This window comes from Diplodia seriata, assembly GCF_021436955.1.
Source record: "Diplodia seriata strain FDS-637 chromosome Unknown scaffold_4, whole genome shotgun sequence".
Lineage (NCBI taxonomy): Eukaryota > Fungi > Ascomycota > Dothideomycetes > Botryosphaeriales > Botryosphaeriaceae > Diplodia > Diplodia seriata.
In genome coordinates, this window is record NW_027117311.1 from 3,084,820 (window position 1) to 3,105,021 (window position 20,202).

The following is a 20,202-nucleotide window of genomic DNA, read 5'->3' on the forward strand; positions in this document are numbered from 1 at the left end:
ACGCCCCCGGTGAAGACGAGCGATCTCTGCGGGCCAGCCAACACCTCCCCTGTGCCGTTCCACGCAAGAGCGTGGCTGCCGAGCCTTCGTTGGTCTCCAGAGCATCCGGCTGTTTGGCCCGTCCAACGCCCTCCCCTTCCTCCCTCACCATGACCCACCCCGTCCTACATCCCCGGAGTCCGCTCCTCCTCCTCCGCCGCCACCCCATCTCATCTCACCGCATCCGTCTCGGCTCGCCTAGTGTCACGGTGGCCATTATCACATCACTTTCGCAGTATCCCCCATGCCTGCAGTCCGCACGCCCACTGCCACCTGGGAAGCCTTGCCGCTCGCCCATCTGCATGCCCGTCCGCAAAGCCCCCTGTGACCCTGAGCCGCCAGGCTGAGTGCCGGCTGCTGCTCCCTGGGCTACCCTTCCATCCGGACATGGCATTGTTGAACGTAGCTGCAAGCAGGCGTGCCCTGTGTGCGAATGCGGTCTCGGTCCCAACAAACACCACGGCAGAAACGAAAGTAGAGCATGATTAGAGCAGCTGGTGGTGTCTGGCAACGTTTTGCCTACTACAGAAGCCTCATCCTGCGACCCCGGGCTGCTAACAGCCAAGATACTGCAAAGTAGGCTTTGGTGACGAGCTGTCAATCTTCACGCACTCGCGACATGGATTCCTGCTAGAAGGCGTGCATTGAGCAATGGACATAGGATGCGAGCCCGTGGGAAAACGGCAGGGTGCTGCATACATTCAGCGACGATGGGAGCAGGGCACTCGCCCGAGACTATCGTGAAGCCCGGAGGGCGGGTTGGAGCAGACTTCAGGCGCGCAATCTTGATTAGAATCAGAACCCTCGCTTCTAAATGGGCAGCGTGAATCATAGCCAGAGCCACCCTCCATCAAGCACGTCAACTGCCCTTGGGCACACTACACCACTGCGAAGAAGCCTAGCGGTGGCTCCATCGTAGCCACCGGGTGCCAGAGTCATTGTTTGAGAAGTGTCAAGTCCACCAAGAGATCACCGCCACCAAGGACAAAACGAGCGCAATGAAAACTCTTCCTGGGCGGCAACGCTGGGGCAGGAATGACACGGCGGGGGCCATGCATCGATCCTGGAGAGCAGACACCAGGCGGTAGACGCCGGATGGCAAACCCTAGATGGTAGACGCCACGGTGACTGCCAGGTGGTAAACACCAGATCAGCCACACTAGCCGTCTCGCCATCCACTACGCGCGACCGAGCCGACGACCGCTCTGCTTCTTATCCAGGGCGAGCCAAGGCCGACGTCTACGAGTGCCGTCAACGACGGGCTGGCCCGGGCTCTGCTACATGAACGAGGACGACGAGCTGACCCAGTCTCTGCTACATGAACGAAGACGCCGGGCTGTCAGGGGTTGCCTGCACACGGTGCGCCAGCGATTCCCATAATGACCAGAGGCCTCAGACTCCTTCGGGCACGAACACGCCAGGTCGGTCGTCACAGCGCCGTCGTTGTTTGTCTATGTGCGCTTGCTACATGGTGTACGCTCTCCTCTGCTAGGGTCATCACTTGGGCCTCTCCGCGAAGTGTGAATGGGTACGATGATGGTGAGCCGGTGTGGTCTCGAGAGTGTGCGAGGCGTGTTCGTGTGTTTCTGCAGCTGCTTGTTTCGCCAGTCAATTGCCCTGTGTCAGTAGAGGCCGGACGCAGCGCGTTGGGGCTGGGCTGCGGTCCTTGGGCAAGGCGCAGTGAAGAGAAGATCAGGATCGCACGAGGCGGTACGGCAATAACAAACGGTGGCTGGCCATGCCACGGTGCATCACAGAAGAGAAGGGTCGGCACTCCGAGGATGACGAGGCTCAGGCGCAGGTGTCGGTCCACCGTGCGTCTTGGCAATATCTGCGAGGCGAAAGGCACCACGGCAGGGCAAGACCTCACTGCACAGCTCGCAAACAAAGCAATTGCTGGGACAGACGGGTGGAGGTGGATGACGGGCTCTCAGTCCGAGATTTTCGCCTGGCCGGGCAGCTGGTAACAAGTGGAGGGGGGGAAGCAGCGCGGACGCCGTCCGTCCCTCGTCAACGCCAACCTGGCACGGGACTTGTGCTTGGAGGAGCGCGCATCTCGGCCCAGCCACAACAACAACAGCCCACAATGGCCTACCCGAGGCAAGCTTGGCGCCGGTGCCTGCGCGGGTAGTGGCTGTGGCCAGGTGAAGATGCGCCCGGCACGCCTGGAACAAGCATGGGAAAGGTGGCAAAGGGCGTGCGTTGCCGCATCTTCGTCGAGCATAGGTCATGCGGCCAAGGCACAGCTTCTGAAAGCACTCATCAGCCAAGGCAGCGGATGACTGTCTCTCGAAGCCTAGATGGGCCGCCGCAATGGGGCGTGACGGGCAACGGCATTCTGGATTCAACGGCTACCATGCGTTAGTGCATTTGCAGGGCAGGCTGGGTAGAACGTGATTACTAGGCGTCAGTGTCTCCATGTCAGGACCTTCGTCAGGCAGGTTCATGGAGCAAAATTTCGACTGGGTTGGGCTTTCGCAAGCAGTGGAGGATGGATGGGGAATATGAAGGTCGGCCTGCGGGTTGACGCGCCGTTCCTGATTAGGCATGCAGACGGAGAGGATCCGCGGAGTATACTCCTATCCCGCAGGGCGGGGCAGGGCTCAATCACATGCCGTGCGCCGCGCACCTGTTGCTCTCCCTTTGGCCCATCGAGCGGACTTGTGGAGTGACGTAACATAGATCGTCGGGAGTCGTTTTTGCGCGTCACCCCACGGCGCATCACCATGACGTCGCATGGGCTGTTCTGCTTTTTTGACGGAAACATGCCTGCGGATCCCGCTGTTGCATTGGATACAGATTTGCTGATAAGATCGCACAAGAAAACAGCAAACCTGCTTAGTTCCGCAGTCAGCCTTGTGCCTATTGCCCCGCCGTGCTGCGCCGTGCACATGGAGAGGTTGCACCTCTCAACTGTACTGCAACCTGAAACAGAGCCGCCCAATTATTTCAAAGCCAGCACCACTTCCATCTCACATCTCTCATCAGACTTCGAAGCCAGCAAAGGCCAAGGTGCAACGATTCAAACTTCATGATATCCATCAAATTAATCGAAACCAATGACATTCCTTAAATTGTACCTATTCTCCGATGTCTTCGTGAACTATCACTGCATGCTCCAGATTCTCCATATAATGGAGCCGCCAGCTTCGGGGGCTGATGGGCGGAAACAGTGAACTGAAGAACCTACACAGCATGATTGTACGCGAGGAGCTCCGGTGAGCACCAAAAAATTCCACGATACCGGCTATGTATGGAAATGGAAAAACCCCACCTCTCAACTGCTGTGAAGCAGAATCGCCAAATACGTAAGCCGGTTGGGGTGATTGGGAGCTTTTACGGCAGGGTGACCAGGAGACCCACATGACCTCCGTAAAATAGCAAACTACTTCTCCTTCAGTCGCTCCAAGAAGGTATATACAATCACTTCTGTATATTTGCTCCAAAAGGGGAAAAGCACACGGACAGAGCTCTCTGCGATCCCCAAACTCGCTGGCAGAGACAAGTTCTACGACCTGCGCAACGTGGACCCAAGTGAGTTTGACACGTTCAGGTCTTTCATGTTGGCCTTCGAGGCCGAGTTCGGAAGCTACGCGCTCATGTATGCCCGCTTAATTAGAATGATGCTATGCCAATTCTCTTGAGAAAGCTCCACGAACGATGCTTTATCTTCAGTTCCCTCATTCAACGCATTAGCTACGAAGAGCCGGTGCAGGGGACTCTTCCAGAATTGGCAGACTGCCTTCGCGCCGACTACAAACAGACACTCTGCACTACCTACGGCTGGACGTGAGCACACGATTGAAGATAATAATGAAAAACAGCCATAGAAAGTAAGGGTGATGGTTTTGAAAGATTGGGGCAGGCAACAAGGACTTTCCTGATATGCTCACACTTGATTCTGTACCAGGCAACAGACCAAAGTCTCACCCCATTGACGTGCAGAGAGACTCGCTCCACATTTCTTATTCATCGTAAGGAGGGTTCAGGGAGTAAACAGACACGCCTTTCCCCTGATCCATCCTTGTCTTCACTTGAATGCATGAATTGAGGTGGCCTTGTAGCTCAAGGGAGAAGTGCTCCGACGGAAGAGCCACCGCGAAGTGGCCCCAACTTGATGTAATTTTATGCAAGGCCATTCAAAAGGAAGGCTATTCCACATATGGACAGAGAAACAGATATAGACAGTAAAAAGGCCCCTCCAACATGGGTATCTCCTCAACTCCTCGTCATCACGCTCATGCCATCCGTTTAGATGCAGTCGCCAGCCACGCTGCTGGTGGAGTTGGCGATGTAGGTGCTCATGTCGGCGTTCGCGCACAACACGCCCTTGACGAACGCCTGGCTGACAATGTCGGCCGCCTCGGGGCTGGTGTGGGTGTGATCGTTGGGGAAGAAGGCCGTCACGGCGTCGTAGCCGAGGCTCTCGTACATGGCGCCGACGTACGCGCCGTGGTCGATGTAGGTCGCGCCCGAGCCGATGTTCTCGGCCGCGATCTGCTGGTACTCGACGAAGCGCGTCGGCGAGTAGACGTAGCTGCCCGTCTCCCACGGGTTGTTGGGCGTCTGCGACGACAGGATCACGTTGGCGCCCTTGGCCGTGAGGGCCTTGCCGGCGTTGGTCACGTAGGTGACGAAGGTCTGCACGGTCAGGCCGTCGGGGGTGGTGCACGTCTCGGAGCCGGTGCCGGGGCAGTCGCTGCGGCCGTTGTCGGAGCTGACGGGAGAGCCACCGTCCTGTGGTTGGGAGTCAGTGGCTTGTGGTGGGGAAGTGATGGGGAAAGAGGGAAACGTACGTTGTGGCCGAACTCGATGACGACGTAGTCGCCAGACTGGACGGCGTCGATGATTTCATCGAAGCGGCCCTCATCGGTGTAGGAGCGAGCGGAGCGGCCGGCGCGGGCCCAGTTCAGGACCTCGGCGTCCTTGATCGAGTACGCAAGGTACTGACCCCAACCTGCAAGCTTGTTAGTCATTGGACAAGGGGAAGTGCCATGGGATCAACGTACCCTCAGTACCACTACCACCACCGTTCTTGGCCATGGTCGAGTCGCCGGCCAGGTAGATCTTGGGGGTAGCCCGCTTCTCATGCTGGGCAGACTTCTCGGTGGGCAGAGCCACGGCAGAGGTGGCCAGGGCCAGAAGGGAGGTAGGGATGATGAACTTCATGTTTGCTTGGAAAGAGGGGAATACGGTTGGACAAGGGAGGGCGGAGAGGCAGTAAAGGCACCGGGCCGAGGATTACAGAGAAGTCAAGGAGTAAATATAAGTAGCAGAAGAGAGGAACGAACGGTACAAAGCACACCGAGGGCTTTGACTGTGCAACGAATGGGATGGAGAAACTGGACACCCACAGTCCGCCGAGGCGGCTATTTTGCTTATATACACATGGTCCCCAGGGGGAGGGTACGGAGAGGGCGCATACGCGAGGCACCCGCCAGATGCATGCAAAACGCCGCTCGAAACAAGATCCACCTATCACCAGGCGCAGGTCCATAACAAGAAGGCTGCTAAGAGCCTGGAACCCTGGACGAGCCCCATGGCCGGCTTGGCTGGAGGGGTGGCTGGAGGTTGTTCCGGTTAGTGTTTCGACATGGGAGCAGCCGAAGCCGTGCCCGGCGAATATGGAAGCGCTGGCCGGCCGCTCCCCCCACGCTCACGCTCCATGAACGGCCGGCAGTCCCTGAACGGCTGCCGTGCGGTGTCGGCCCGGCCAGCGGCGTCGCGGTGCACGCAGATCCGGCCAACGCGTGGACTCCAAGTTCCTATAATTGGGCGAGCGCGATGCGCAGGGCGGCTTCAGTGCTCGGAGATTGGGGGTTGCGGCATGCTGAAACAGTATGTTTCGAGACATGGCCTGTCCCCATTCAGCCGCGTCACGTCACGGCCGCGACAGCTTGAGGACGGGCGCCGCGCCGACGGAAGCGGACGGTTTGCGGGGTACTGCACCTAGTGGCGGACTTTCATCGAGCAACACGATGCTGCGATTCAGCCGGCGAGCGGAACGAGAGCACAGAGCCGCGGCGCTTGACGGAATGGGGCAGCAGCTTCTATGCATCGGCAGGAACGGATGTATACATGACACACGTGGCGGCGGCCACCCAGAGTTGCTTGAAGGCGCCAGTACAAGGATAGACAGAGGGAGGCATGGGGCGTGTTTCGCTGGGCGTTGACAACCAGACCGCCACCGCCTAAGCGAGCTGTCAACCATGCCCGCCGTGCGCCTGCCCGAAAGGACGGGCCGCTCAAGCGAACAACAGCGCACGCACACCCGACTCCGGGTTCGAAAGTCGCAGCCGAAAGCGCGCGAAGCGCCAGGGGGGGAAAAAAGGCAGGGGACATTCGCGCACTGGGTAAAATAACTACAGAGATGACGAGAATACAAGAGGGCAAAAAAGAGCAAAAAAAGAGCAAAAAAAAGAAGAATACCTGGTTGATTCATCAGTCCACAACACCTATCCCAAACCGAAGCGAGGGTATTCCAGCACCGCCATCCAATGGTGAAGTCGTGTCTGCAGAATTGCTTCCCTCAACGGTCGACTTCATTGCTTAAGCCCGCCTTCATCGCAAGTTACCTATACGAGTTGGTCGGGCACCACCGGATTCGAACTGGGCCCTCGTTTCAGCATTTGGAAGGGAAAGAAGTTGTGGTTTCAATGCACCTCTCAGATGAGAATGACCGCTACAGCCGAGAATCAACCGTCACTGGCGAGCGTTATATACCCCCAAACGCGGATTCTGCTGCAGTGTCCAACCGCACGCCTGGCCGCCGTCACACACAACACAGCACGATGCCCGTTTCTCGTCATGCAGCAAGCAAACGCGTCGAAACTATAGTACAGCCCGGTATCATCATAATTCCCGTGGGCACGCCCGCCCGCACCCGTAGCATGCAGCTGCAGCACCCACAATCAAAGAAACAAATCACTCCCGAAAGACCCGCGGTGCAGACGCGGTGGACTACCCTCGCATGCAACCCAAAAGCGCTTCTCGGCTTCCCAAAGCCCCTCTCCTCGTTGCAACCGATCCCAGCCGCCTGGTCTAGCCTTAAGCTCATGAAGTCCGGATATCAAGCACAGAAAGACGTATATCGTATCCACACCATCTGTTCGTCGACTCTATAGGAAATATTCGCCGCGCGTGCCCCGGCCAGCAGGCACCGCCCGCCGGTTGTCCGGGACCGCGCTGAAAATCGTGAACTTCGGATTCAGGTCCTCGGCCAGGCTCATGATCGACGCCACATTGCCACAGCGGTAGCAGTAGTTGGGCGCTGACCACACCGTAACCACGTCTTTGTCCTTGAAGTGGTACTGTCTCACCGTTAGCCCTGGTGACGCGACCGGATGGGCGTCTCCTTACCTTGTAGCCCTCGTTGACCAGCTGATGCGCCCGTGCAATGAGCTGTAGGCCGTTGACATGGTTGAACTGCGGCGACCTTGTCAGCTGACTTCCTCTGCGCCGCAGCCGGGAAACTTACCTCGGACGAAACCTTGTCGCCAAAGAGCCAGCCTGCTCCACGAGGCGACACGGCCCACGTGTCAACGTCCTCGGGGTCGCTCCAGACAAGGTCGCAGAAGGCTCCTTCGTGCGGGATCTCCTGGGCGCGGGCAACCACCCGAATCTGGTCCAGCGTTCGGATCTCAGGACTCAGACCGCCGTGCACGCATAGTACCTTGCCGTCCACAATGGCAGCGAGCGCCAGGAAGTCGAAGACCTGGCAACAAGCCTTCCACACCGAGGCGTTGCCGTACTTGGTCTGGCACTCCTCGTAGAAACCATAGACTTGCGTGATCTGCCGCGACTCGTGGTTTCCTCTGACAAGGGTTACCCGATCGGGAAATCTGCGGAGTTCTTGTTAGATGTGCCGCGACGCACACTTCGCCACTCCTAGACTTACTTGGCTTTCAAGCACATCAAAAGCGTAAACGTCTCCAGACTGAAGTAGCCGCGGTCCACAAAGTCACCCAAGAAAATGTAGTTCTGCATGCCGTTGCCACCGGAGCCGGAGATGTTGCGGTTGCTGTCGCCATCCGAGGAACCGTCACCAAAGCTCCCTCTCTGGCTGCTGCTCCTGCTGCGACCGCGACCCTCTTCGTCATCTTCGTCCTCCTCCTCGATCTCGGCACCCGAGCCTGGACTGGTACCGGTGTAGTTGGCGTCCCGCTGGTACCGCCGCTTCATCTTGCGCTTGGCCTTGGGGTCGGTGATGGTGCTTGGCGGCTCGATGTCGGCAGCGGTGATGGTCTTGGTGGGAACGGTGGGCGCCGAGACAGCGGTATCGCTGGGCATGCCACCGGCAACCCGGAACAGCTCCAAGAGATCGTAGAACTGGCCGTGGATATCTCCGCAGACGGTGACGGGAGTCTTGACGGGCTGGATGTTGGACTCTGCAGGGGATCAGCGTCAGCCCCTGGTCCGGACCACATAGAGACGGCGGCGCGCACCTTCCATCAAGCACTCCTTGACTATCTCACAAAGGCGCTTCATATCGGCCTCGGGCAGGTACTTGCACCGCTTTGCGGCGTCCAGCCACTCGTCCGGGCCAGCACCAGGGCTCAGGCGGGCCGGGCCCGGCTGCGGGACGTCATACTCCTTGGTCATTGCGGGCGGGATGAGAGGTGTGGTGTTGCGGGGTGTCGTCGGCGAGATTGCGAGGAGTTGAAGCTATCAGCACGGTGACTGCGGCTTAGCAATGGGTATCTGTCGTGTGACTGGGGTGCCTCTGCGGGCGGGAGATCATGCGCGGGGAGAGCGGTGGGGATGGCGATCGTGGGTAATCATGCGTGAGTCTGGGGAGAACAGCGCATGGCGGCGCAGCAGGCAGAATGGAGGCGCGGCGATCGGACGCAGCGATGTGGGCGGAGTGAGGTGGTGAAGGCGTGGGACAAGTGACCCGTGCTTCAGGGCCCAGACGCAGCCGAAGCCTGAGCCGCTGCCCGTGGCCCCGTCCCAGCACCGCCTGCGCACCGCGCCCAAGCAGACGCCGCGCCGATGTCATAAGCCCGGCCGCCTGCATCCCAGAGCACCACCACCTCGAACGCACCACCACTCCTCCAGCCGCACGCTCGCCATGGCGCCGCCGTCCACTGCCCCGGCGCCGGGCGCTAACGGGGTGCTGCCCGTACCTGCCGCTGCCCTACAGAAAAACACCAGCCCGGCCGCCACCAACGGTGCGCCCCGCGGCGCCTCGAATCGCTCGCACCAGCCGCGCCTCAAGCTCGTCGTGCGCCGCCTTGCCCCCGGCCTGACCCAGCAGGAGTTTGAGCTCGCGCTGGGCGACGAGTGGAAGCTGGGCCAGGGCAGGGTCGATTGGTTCAGCTACAAGGCCGGCAAGATTTCGAAAGAGTGCGCCCAAGCTCCATTGGCCCTTTTTTCCGCTGGGTGCGCCCCGCTAACTATACACACCAGCCTGGCAAAGCCTTCGAAGCCGTCTCGCGCCTATTTCCACCTGACTGACCAAACTCATGTCGTGCCTCTCGCCGACAAGGTGCGCAAGACTGCCTTTAATGACGCGAAGAACTCTACACGAGACCCCGCCTTGATCGGTGCCCCCACTGTCGACTTTGCCCCCTTCAGCCGCACTCCCGGTGGCCGCCGCCGCAACGATGCTCGCCAGGGCCTCATCGACCAAGACCCAGAGTTCAAGGACTTTCTCGAAAGCCTCACCAACCCCGTCTCGAAGCCCGCCCCGGTCGACAATGCGGTCGAGGACACAACTGCGAAGAAGGAGGAGATCAAAACAACCCCTCTGATCGAACATCTGAGGGAGAAGAAGGCCGCCAAGGAGAAACCGCAAGCCTCCAAGGGTCAGGGCAAACATGCCCGGGGAGAGTCCAAGGAGGAAAAGGCAGCTTCCAAGGCTGACAAGAAGAGCCGCAAAGGCGCTAAGGAGGAAAAGAGCAGCAAGCAGTCTAAGTCCGAAAAGGCCGCAAAGGAATCCACGCCGAAGGAGGTTAAGATTCTCAACAAGAAGAACACGGAACCCGAAAAGACGGACGAGAACAAGGCTACTACTCCTAGCACGCCGGCTTCGGAGCGCAAACGTGAACGTGGCAGCACTAGTATTGCCAAGCAGATGCTTCAGCGAGACCTGGGTATTGGCCCTGCTGCCGGTGGCCGGCGCGGCCGTCGAGACACAGCGCAAGAGCCGGCGAAGGCGGCTGAGACTACGACACCCAAAGAATCCGCTGTTGCATCACCGGCTTCAGCTTCACCCGCTACCAAGGATGGTGGTGCCGCTATGCCCTCCAACGCTCCCAAGGCAGGCTCGGAATCTCGTTCTGGCAAGAAAGATTCTCGCCCCACACGTGCGGAGCGTCGTGCTCAAAAGGCTGCAAAGGCGAATGCAGAGGCGGCCGCTGCTGACCAGGCCAAGCCAGCTGCAGCTCCCACACCGCCCACTGGGCCTAAGATACTCAAGAAGCCCCAGAATGCACAGCAGCAGGCCACACCCGTAGCTCCCAGCCCCGCCAACGATGGATCAGCCAATGCTCCCCCGCCCAAAGCACCAACCGGTCCAGCGGCGCAGCAGAACTCGCCCGCCGCTTCGCGTCCCACTTCTTCCCGCAAGGCCAATAACGCTGCTGCGGCCTCTGCTGCCGCCGCGCCCGCCGCCACCGCTCGCCAGGCCTTCCTCAAGCACGCCAACCCTTCGCAAGGCATCACGGAGCCGCTCATCGAGGCCGCCCTTTCCGTCTTCGGTGCCATTGACAAGGTCGAGATCGACAAGCGCAAGGGCTTCGCGTACGTCGACTTCAAGGAGCCCGACGGCCTCCAGAAGGCCATACAGGCCAGCCCCGTCAAAGTCGCAGAGGGCGCTGTTCAGGTGCTCGAGCGCAAGGATAAGACACCCGCTCAGCGCGCCCCGAGAGTACCCCCTGCCGGCCCTGCCGCTGCAGCCGGCGGTTCGATGATGGGATCTGGTGGCGGCGGCAGTGGAGGAGGTGGTCGGGCCGGGTTCAGGGGTGGACGCGGTGGGCGTGGCCGTGGTAGTGGCGGCGGTAGCAGCGGTGCTGGTGCGAACGCATCTGCCGCCAACGCTGCTGGCAATAATTCCGCCGCTGCTGCTCCGGCCGCTGCTCCTGCTGCTCCTGCTGCTGCCCCCAAAGCTCAAGCCGCCGCTGCTGACACGCCATCTTAATGATCATGGCTTTTCTGCGCTTTTTGAGGCAGTGATTTCTTCACCGAGGAATAAGCACCACTAATTTCAGCCAGAAGCGTGCAGCAAGAATGTATTGAGGTTCCCGAACCCACTCCTAGCCAACTACAATTGCAGTTGTTGCACTCACTCCCCCGCTCCAGCTCCTCAGCAAAACGCTCTGAAACTTCAGTGGCCTCTGGAGTGTGCTGGTAGAGAGAAGAGAGGAAAGCATAAAAAGGTGCAAGGAGGGCATCTTGCTCACGAGGCTTTTCGCTGGAGTGGCGGCTCTCCCCGTCGGCATCTGCCACCGGGTCAAACAGCTAGTCCTCTGTCTTTTGAATTTTTTGCGTCAAGGTTTTCCAGCTGTTGAGGGAAATGGGGAAGCTGATCATTGAGATTTCTTGATGATGCACGGAGTGTAATCTTTATGGAGGACAATGCACCCTGAAGGAACAGATGGAGAAGGAGATTTCTCTTTACTCCCTTCCTCGATCAGTCGTCGCCACGAGGTGATTCCGTTAAGACTAGAGCTCATGAGCGTGAAGTTGGGATATCGAGATATTTCCATTGTCAGAAGGTGATGAAAGGGAGTTGTGCTGAGGGAAAAGGCATATGGGAAGAGATCAGCAACAAACCCGAAGCCGGAAAAATAGAGAGCCAAAAGATGAAAGGGACATAGCTAAATTTGGGAAGGGATGTATTAAAAGGCACTCTTCTTTCGTTTCTGCACAAACAGCTCCTCAAGAGTGTATTTAATCGTCTCTAATCTGGCCGTGAGGCATATTCTGTTTCTCTTTGCACGCAACATGAAGGGTAGAGGGGTGAAAGAAACGAGATGGACGGGAAGGATGTTACGTCTTTCTTTCCCTTGCGAATCTCGCTGGTATCCCGCTTGCCGTGGCCTCCCAGATATCAAGGCCGGAATGCAATCCAGATTAAAAAACAAAATGCAAGTACGACAGAACTAGAGGCGGAAGTAAAGATAAGCCGTTCCTAGCACGCACGCGTAATGCATGCCTGCATGCATTACAACCCGTTTCCTACGCACCGAACCAGCACCCCTCTCTCCCAATGAGAATCTTTGAACATGGAATGATAAGCAGCTGCTGGGCGACCCACATCACACACGCACTTTGGGAGAGAACGGAGAACAGAAAGAAATAAAAGGTAAAGAAGTTGACACACAAACATTGGTCGCGCTCGGAATCATGGATCCATATCGATCAAATAACTATGCTAGAATCAAAGCCAAAAAGAAAGAATTGGGTAATCAAGAAAGAAAAGGTTCGGAAGTCAGAGAGGGTAGTCATATTTAATTCGATCACCAAAACAACTTCGTTGAGCCGGCAAGCAAAAGGGGGGCTATAGAACTACAACAAGGGGAGAGTGCGAAGGGAAAGGGGAGAATTCTACAGTTGGCAAGAGATATTCAAGGAGAGCTGTTCTTTTTTCCCGATTCCCCGTCGTTTCTCGTTCCCCTTTTCCCATGTCAAGCATAGCCCGAATAAACACCTTTCTTTCCGCTGGTCCAATACAAGAGCCCTCACAAAAGGGTCCAGAAGAGGTGAAGAAGCTGTCCGAACACACACACACACAGTTCAAAACAGTATATTCAAGGAAAGTTATCGAATACGCACTGCAAGACAAATTTGAAAGAACTAACGGATGAAAAGTTTCGTACCAGACGCTAAACCATGAGAAGAGAAAAAAATACAGACAGAAAAGAAATCGCCAAAAGCAAAAGAGAAAAAAAAAAGTCCAAACTGGTCGCGAAGTGGACAAACTGTGAATGCTTCGAAGAGAAGTTTCCGAAGAAGGGTATCAGGTATCAATGATGATGAATGGTAGGATGGAAAGTGTCAAAAAAAAATTTCCTTTCCGCATCCAAGACAGAGAATCAACGTTCGCGTGTGTGGAGATGATGGTATATATCGAGCTGTGCTTTATACCTCTCAGAAGAGGGGTATAAACACGAATGAGCAGGTGGGGGCTATGCCTGGATTATGTAATGCTTTTCCTTCGGCGAAGGCCTGAAGGGAAGAACCGAGAAAGCTTGCAACAGATGATTGGTAGAAATGGTCGTTAAGGGTCATCTCAGTGGTATAATGTGTTAAATCGAGCGCGATTGCTTTTTTTGGGTTTTCGTGATTTTGTGTACGAGAGACGGTTGCTTTCCGGTGAGGGTGGGACAAGCAGGAGAAGCGAGATGAAAGCTGAGACTGATTGAGGAATGGCTGACGACGCTGTCTTAGCTGGACGATGGCGGTGGCGTGTGACACTGCAGCGCTTCAGCTGAGGCCTCGACTCATGCGGCCACCCGCGCGCCAAAGACGGTCACTCGAAACGCTCAGATCATGCCGGTGGGACTCTCCATTGGCACAACACCCGCCTGGATCGAGTCCGGCGGCATATTGGCCCTGATCTCCCGCGGATGGCGCATGTACCCGCGGTCATTCTGGCGGCTCGGCGCATATGTGTCGGGTGGGATGACTTGCTCCATCATCGGACTTCCTGCCGAAGGAGCCGGCGGCGGCGGAGGTGGGATTTGGTCCAGGAAGCTCTGGCCCTCGCTGAGCGGCGATCTGGTACGCTGTATCTGCTGGTACGAGCTGTTGGAGCGGCTGTGGCTGAAGTCAAGGCCCGGGATGACCGTCTCGTAGGGTGAAGGCGCGAAGTCGTTTGGCGGCGACTTTGCCCGCGAGCGTGAGGTGCTGCGCATGCGCTCAGTCACACCGCGAAGTCTGCTGCCAATGCTCTCGCTGACGGAGCCGCGGCCGCGACGGTGCATCGAGGGCGAGCCAGTGTGCGGGCGCGGCGGCATGGGCGGCGGCGGCGACATATTCGACATATTCGACATGTTCGACATGTTGTCGTTGACTGGATAGTCGATTGGCGGAGGCATAGCAGGGGTGATCGTGCGGCCATTGGGATTCTCATCGATGGCGATATTGATGACACCGCTGCCCGTGCGACTGTGCGAATGGAACATGGGCGGTGGCGGTGGCGGTGGAGGAGCGTTCAGATGCTGCAACTCTGCGAGAAGAGGAGGGTTCTCCTTCGCTTCGGGCTCACCAACGACGATCACCTGTTCCCCGTGCAACGCCTCGGCAATGCTGGCCGTAATCGGCGGCGGGCTGATCCGCTTATTGCCACTGCCACGGCTGCTGGCCGATCCTCGCCTGGTGCCGTTGATGTGCTCCGGAGGCGCCGAAACCGAGCGCTGCGGGCTCTGCGGTCCCGTCTGACCGAACGTAGTTGCGGGAAGAAGGGGCGCGACGTCGTCTTGGACTTCTGCATTGTTGTCGATGTTCACCTCGATGATGTGCTCCGGGATCTGGGGCACGGCAGGCACCTCATCCCGCTCGGGGTCAGAGCTCATGTACCTGGGATGACGCAGAGCCCGGGGCGTCGCGGGAAGTCCAATTGGCATCGACCTGGTCGAAGTTCCAGTGGTATGTCTGGGATTGTAACGCATCATTTCGGGATCGACGGTCTGGCTGCGAGGCAGACCCTTGTCGCTGTGCGAGGACATGGGCGGCATGGCCGAGTTAGGCGAGTTTCCCAAATCGGTCAAGGAGCGACCATAGATCGAAGGCCTGGACAGTTCCTGCGGATGCGGAATCACCGGGGCGGAAGGCCTCCTGGCCAGGGACAGACGACGCTCTTCGAGCTCACGGGCAGCCCGTTCCTTCTGAGAGAGGATCCTTTGCGCAGCAACGGCAGATCCGGACGAGAAGTCCGTCTGCAGTTTCGGCATGCGCTGGCGAGAGGCCTGACGGCCGGTGGTCATTTCCGGAGACTCGGGGCGAATGCTTGTAATGTCCTGCTGGCTAGGTCTGCGGCTCTGTGATCGTTCCCGACCATGACGGTCAGGCGAAGCTTGTCTAGACCTTCCACTTGGCCGGCGGCTGGAGCTTCGCTGGCGGGTTCTGACAGGAGACTTTACGATCTCGAAAGGACCGTCATCATCGCCATCGCTCTTGTAGAAGAGTGGATCCGAGGACATGGGAACAGGCGAGATGGGAGACGTACGGCCTCTTTCCTCTCCGCCGGAACGACCATCTCGGCTTGCTTGACGGCTGGCCGCCCTGCTGCCGAGGTGTCCGTTCCGGCTACGAGACCTGCGCTCCGTAGATTCCTGGCGTCGGTCAAGCTTCGACGATGATCTAACCTTGGACGTACCGCGAGTGTCGCTGCGGCTGCGCCCACGCGTAGAAGCCACCGCTGGGGAGGCAATCTTGTAATACCGCTCGTCATCGAAGCTGTCGTTGTTGCCGCTGTTGTTGCCGCTGCTGTACAAAGCGGCTTCTTCCGGAGACATGGGAACCGGCGAGGACGGGGAGCGCTTGGCAGGCTTGATGTAGCGTGTGCCAGAGCGTCCGCGAGTCTGAGACCCGTCACGGGCACCTTGCCTGCTGGTCCTTCCCACACGGTCTTTGCTGCCAGCACGAGAGCGGCTAGCCTTCCGCGATCGCGAGTGATAGCTGGCCTCGTCCAGGCTGCTAATGTATTGATCGATGCTTCTGACCTTGGAGCTCTTGACACTGTTGCTCGTTAGTGGGGGGCTGAGCTCGGCGTTGCGACCGGCTAAGAATCCAGACTGCGATGCAGTTGAAGGTGCATCACTGGTCTCGACGGTGTCCACCACATCAAGATAAAGACCATCCGGTTTTCGGTCTCTGGAACCGTTCCGCTGGCGTGATTCTTGCTTGAGGTGCTCGAAAATACCGTGAGCAGGGGATGGTAATGCCTCAGCCACCTTCTTCTTTGACTCGATCGGAGTGTACGCAACCGCACTAAGCAACATCGGTCCTTCGTCCTTAGGTTCCTCCTTCGGTTCCTCTTGCGTGACCTCAATGCTGGGGTGGCGAGAGTGAACGGAATCTTGGTCAATTCCGAAATTGATTTCGATAGACTCAGGCTCCTTCACCGCTGTTGTTGGGAGTGGTGTGTCGCCGCCAACAGTCGGAGTTTCTTGAATGGGAGTTCCCCTCATGTAGTCAGGCTTGGATGGGAAGCGCCTCCGACCGTAGCCACCTGGAGTCGCCGTTCTGGCCGAGGACGGCTCCCGAGCACTCCTGCCCGGGTGCAACCAATTATTTCCTCCACCAGGAGAGAGCGCCGACTGGGCGATAGGAGTAACCCCCATCGCTGTGCGGTCGCCGCCAGCAGAAAGTGCACTGCTAGCGTCGTCGTTGAAGGTGGTGAAGAGCTTAAGACCGGACTGCTTAACGCGATTCGGGCCGGCAGAAGGTGGAGAAAGGGGAGGGCTAAGCTGAGCCTCGTGTTGGGCTTGTTGGGCTTGGTAAACATCGTTTTGTGCCTTGGGTGATGTCCAGGGCTCGGTGGATTCCATGCTGGTACAATAGAAGCATCGGACTGCAAGCTCGGGCTGGCGAGTAGTGACTGAAACCTCGCCCCATTTCCTGACCAGGAATGATTGCCGCTGCCAGTCGTGAGGGAAAAGGAGGCAGGTGAGGAGCACAGCTTCGAGGTAGTATTTGCGAGCGACGTACACCTCGACAGCTTCATTCAACTCACCAAGACCGAGAAGGAGGGCGACTGCGGGATGGACGTCGCCCTTCTCCAGCAATCTTTGCACAAACGCCTCTCCAACCTTTTTCTGCGAGTTCTGGCCCATTGAGCACAGAGCAAGCAACATCCAGTCGGAAGATGTCATCGACTCGGAGCCCATCATAGAAGCCATCAAATCGGCCCCGTTATCACCAAGCCACTTTGACAACAAAACGCTGCTTCCCGAACCAGGGGGGTGACGACACACTGATCAAATTAGTTGCGATCCAGCAATCAGTGGTAAGCAAACTTACGCTCTTCACGGATGAGCATCTCAATGTCATCTTCCCAGCCAAAAACCACGCTAAGCATTTGCTGCCTGAGCTCATCAGGGGTCTTCGCCGCGCCTGGCTGCGGCATCCTGAATGGAACGTCGCTGAGTCTAGCTTTCGTGAAAGGGAACAGATCCATTTCCGCGGTGTTCGTGCTTTCCTCTGGACTCCGAAGCATTTCCTTCCGGAGTGAGGATGATCCCTTGGAACGATGTCTTGAGGATGCGAATGATGACCCCGAGCGGATGGACATGCTTTCGCGAGCTTTGTAAGAAGAGCCAGACCGCATGGAAGAACCTGACGAAAAGACAGTTCCATCCGAGCCTTCAGAAGCTCGAGAAGATGGCTTGTCGTAGCGGTAGAGGTTTCTCCGTGACCCACCAGACGAGCGGGAGCTTGTAGAAGAACCGCGGCTCGACACAGGGCTAAGGGGCCCGACGCGGTCCCGCCTCTCCTCCTCCAGCTGGTCCATCTCTCGCGCAATCTTCTGCAATGGCGACATGGCGGCGGCCCCCTCACCCTCGCTGCTCTCATCGAGGTAAACTGGCAAGGCCGGAGCAGGTTCTTCATGCTCTTGCTGTAGCTCCTCCTGCATTTGCTCTTCCTCTTCTTGGTAGTGATGATGATGCTGCTGCTGCTCCTTCTCCTCGATCGAGTTTGGCGGCGAAGGGGGCGCGTTCGCCGGCACATGTTGGACGTTAGCAACTATTACGGGGGTCTGATTTGGGTTGATGTCGTATTGCTGAACGGTGTGGTTGCGGCCTAGGGTGAACAGAACAGCACCCGGGCCGAAGTTGGCGATGGCGGAGACGCCCTCGATGGTCGGGACGATGTCGTACGTGACTTTCTTAGTTCTTACGTCCCAGGCGTAGGTGGCGCTGTCAGAGAACATTAAGCATCAGCACCAAGCTTCATAAGATTTGCACGTTACCGAGACAGGTCTTACCCTTCCGAGTACTGCACGATGCGGCCGTTCTTAGACCAGCCGAACCAGCACGGGCCAGTTTCCCTGTTCTCGGACCGATTGAGAATCCGGATCACGCAGGGCGGGTCGCTGCTCGGAGCTTTGGGCACGCTCCAGACGCGAAGATCGCCGTCGCACGTCTGGGTGGCGAGCATCTCCGACTTTTGCTTCGACGACGAGCCATGCCAGGCCAGGTTGATGATGGGCGACGGCTGCTTCGGGGTCGTGAGCGTGTGCAGGATGGTGAACGACGGCTGCAGCGTGACAATGAGGATGGAGCCGTTCTGGTAGCTGTAGCCGCTGTTAGCGAACCAATCCTCCCGTGGGGACGACCCGCAGGTCAGAGCTCCAGTCCGTACCCAATCGCAAAGGTGCGGCAGTCAGCCGCGGGCGCCAACGCGGTGATGGGGTCGAAGATTGTGCGCGCCGAAATGTGCTCGGAGGTCGCGGGCTCGAAGAGGATGACGTTTCCTTGGGAGTTGCCTGCTGTGCGTTAGCTCCGAGGCGCATGACAGCTCACTGCGCGTCATGGGGTGCGTACCGAACGCGACGTTGCCATTGCGCATGAAAGTCGCAGCGTTGATCTGCTCGTAGGCGGCGAAGCGCGCGACCTCCTCGCCGGTGAGGAGGTCCCAGACAATGGCGGTGTTGCCGACGTCGTAGCTCACCACCAGCCTCCCCGCTCCCCTCTCGCTAACGTTGTCGACGGTGATCCACGCCACGTCCTCGCGGTGCAGCGCCAGGCGGCGCTCGACGGCCAATGTGTCGTGGTGCAGGCAGAGGATGACGTTGCGCTGGGCGTACAGGAAGAAGGCGGCGGTAGCGGCGCATGGCTCGAATTCTTGGGCCTTGGGAGTTATGCTCGGCGCAGGCGGCGCGAAGGACGCCTGCTCGTCACGCCGCGAGCTGCTGCGCGACGTCGACCGGTGTCGACGCAGCTGGCCGGCGGACATGACGGCTGCGGGTGTTGCTGCTGCTAATGATGCTGCGGACGCGAGCTTGGGTTAGCAGAGACAGGCGGGGGACCATCCAGGAGCGTGGTGGTGGAGAGGAGAAAGCGAAATGCCAGAAATAGAACAAGCCTTGGGGCTCGAGGGCGGCGGCGAGGCCTTGTATACCATAGTCGGGGAATTCCAGCACGTACCCTGTGGCTCGCACGCGTCTGTGACTGTGCTGTGTGTGGACGGACTTGCATGAGCCCGCTTGGTGCGGGCAGGTACGGCAGAGGACGGCTTGCAGCTAGCTTGGGACAGAATAAGAGGGAGAAGCTGCACCGGGGGGCCAGGCCTGCAATGAGCGGGAGTCGAATCAATGGCCGGCGCCTATCTGGTACTCGGCAGCCACTCTCTCGTGACCGCACGACACCAGGGGTCTTCTTTAAAGAGAAGGCGAGGCGTCTAATAATCGCCTGCAAACTCTGCAACCAACACCATCTAGCGGTCGACGGATGCGCTGGGACGAGCGGCAACCGGGCGTAGCGTTGCTCCCGGGCCTCCCACTGGGCCGCATGAGAGGTGATCCGGACGTGTTCCACGCGCCGTGCCCAGTAATCCCTGGGTCGTGTGTGCTGCGAAGACGCCAAGCCTGGGAGTCGGCGGCTACACGGCCTATCAGAGTTTCAAAACGCCCTGCTGCGCTGCAGGCACGTCAAGCCATGAGGAGCAGCGTGCCTAAGCCCGTCCTTCTTTCGCGCCAGTCGCGCCCCTACCCCAGGCGTGAGGCTCGCCAGATGATGATTATAATAATAATCCCTCCGGCCAGACACGCTCTAAAGCTCCGGAGAGGCTTCGCAGTGGCGCAGCGGCTCACACGCAAGCACACATAACCATCCCGTCCGCCGCTCGCCAGCCCCAGCTCCGCCGCCCCGTTTTCGCTAGCAACAGAGATGCGCGGTGAGTCGCACAGAGGTCGATCGTGCCTGCGCCGCCTCGCATGTCGGTCTCCGTCATCCCAGCCTCTCTCGCGAGGCCCTTGCTGGGTTTTTACTCGTGCAGCTCCGGTCTCTTCCCAAACCCACGGGCTGCGCGAGCCCGGTGAACATCGCTTGCAACATGATCTGTCCGCGAACTGGGCCTGTTCTCGCTTCTCCATGTCGTTGCCCACATTATGTGCTCCACGAAACCGTTTTCTTGCCGTCCACATGCTGCATGACGTGTTTCTCTGGGCTGCTGCTTGCTGCCCGGCGCCCAACGTAAACGCCCACCGCGTTCACG

General features: G+C 58.4%; 4 protein-coding genes across 4 annotated transcripts; 1 reads left to right on the top strand and 3 right to left on the bottom strand.

The window, feature by feature from the left end:
- Positions 1 to 4,290: 4,290 nt before the first annotated feature.
- Positions 4,291 to 5,208, bottom strand: SLS55_004820 (uncharacterized protein; the record flags this gene model as incomplete). The annotated part of the gene is made up of 3 exons (XM_066776272.1): positions 4,291 to 4,776; positions 4,836 to 4,996; positions 5,049 to 5,208. The coding sequence occupies 3 exons, from the start codon at positions 5,206 to 5,208 to the stop codon at positions 4,291 to 4,293; spliced, it is 807 nt and encodes a 268-aa protein (XP_066634153.1).
- A 1,949-nt stretch (positions 5,209 to 7,157) lies between these two features.
- Positions 7,158 to 8,640, bottom strand: SIT4_1 (sporulation-induced protein; the record flags this gene model as incomplete). The annotated part of the gene is made up of 5 exons (XM_066776273.1): positions 7,158 to 7,349; positions 7,399 to 7,464; positions 7,517 to 7,880; positions 7,937 to 8,426; positions 8,484 to 8,640. The coding sequence occupies 5 exons, from the start codon at positions 8,638 to 8,640 to the stop codon at positions 7,158 to 7,160; spliced, it is 1,269 nt and encodes a 422-aa protein (XP_066634154.1).
- A 469-nt stretch (positions 8,641 to 9,109) lies between these two features.
- Positions 9,110 to 11,179, top strand: SLS55_004822 (uncharacterized protein; the record flags this gene model as incomplete). Its single annotated transcript, XM_066776274.1, has 2 exons — positions 9,110 to 9,384; positions 9,448 to 11,179. The coding sequence occupies 2 exons, from the start codon at positions 9,110 to 9,112 to the stop codon at positions 11,177 to 11,179; spliced, it is 2,007 nt and encodes a 668-aa protein (XP_066634155.1).
- Positions 11,180 to 13,526: 2,347 nt separating this feature from the next.
- On the bottom strand, positions 13,527 to 18,942 carry SLS55_004823 (uncharacterized protein; the record flags this gene model as incomplete). Its single annotated transcript, XM_066776275.1, has 5 exons — positions 13,527 to 16,960; positions 17,008 to 17,903; positions 17,972 to 18,280; positions 18,349 to 18,475; positions 18,531 to 18,942. 5 exons carry the CDS (start codon positions 18,940 to 18,942, stop codon positions 13,527 to 13,529), a joined length of 5,178 nt encoding a protein of 1,725 aa, XP_066634156.1.
- Between the last annotated feature and the right edge of the window lie 1,260 nt (positions 18,943 to 20,202).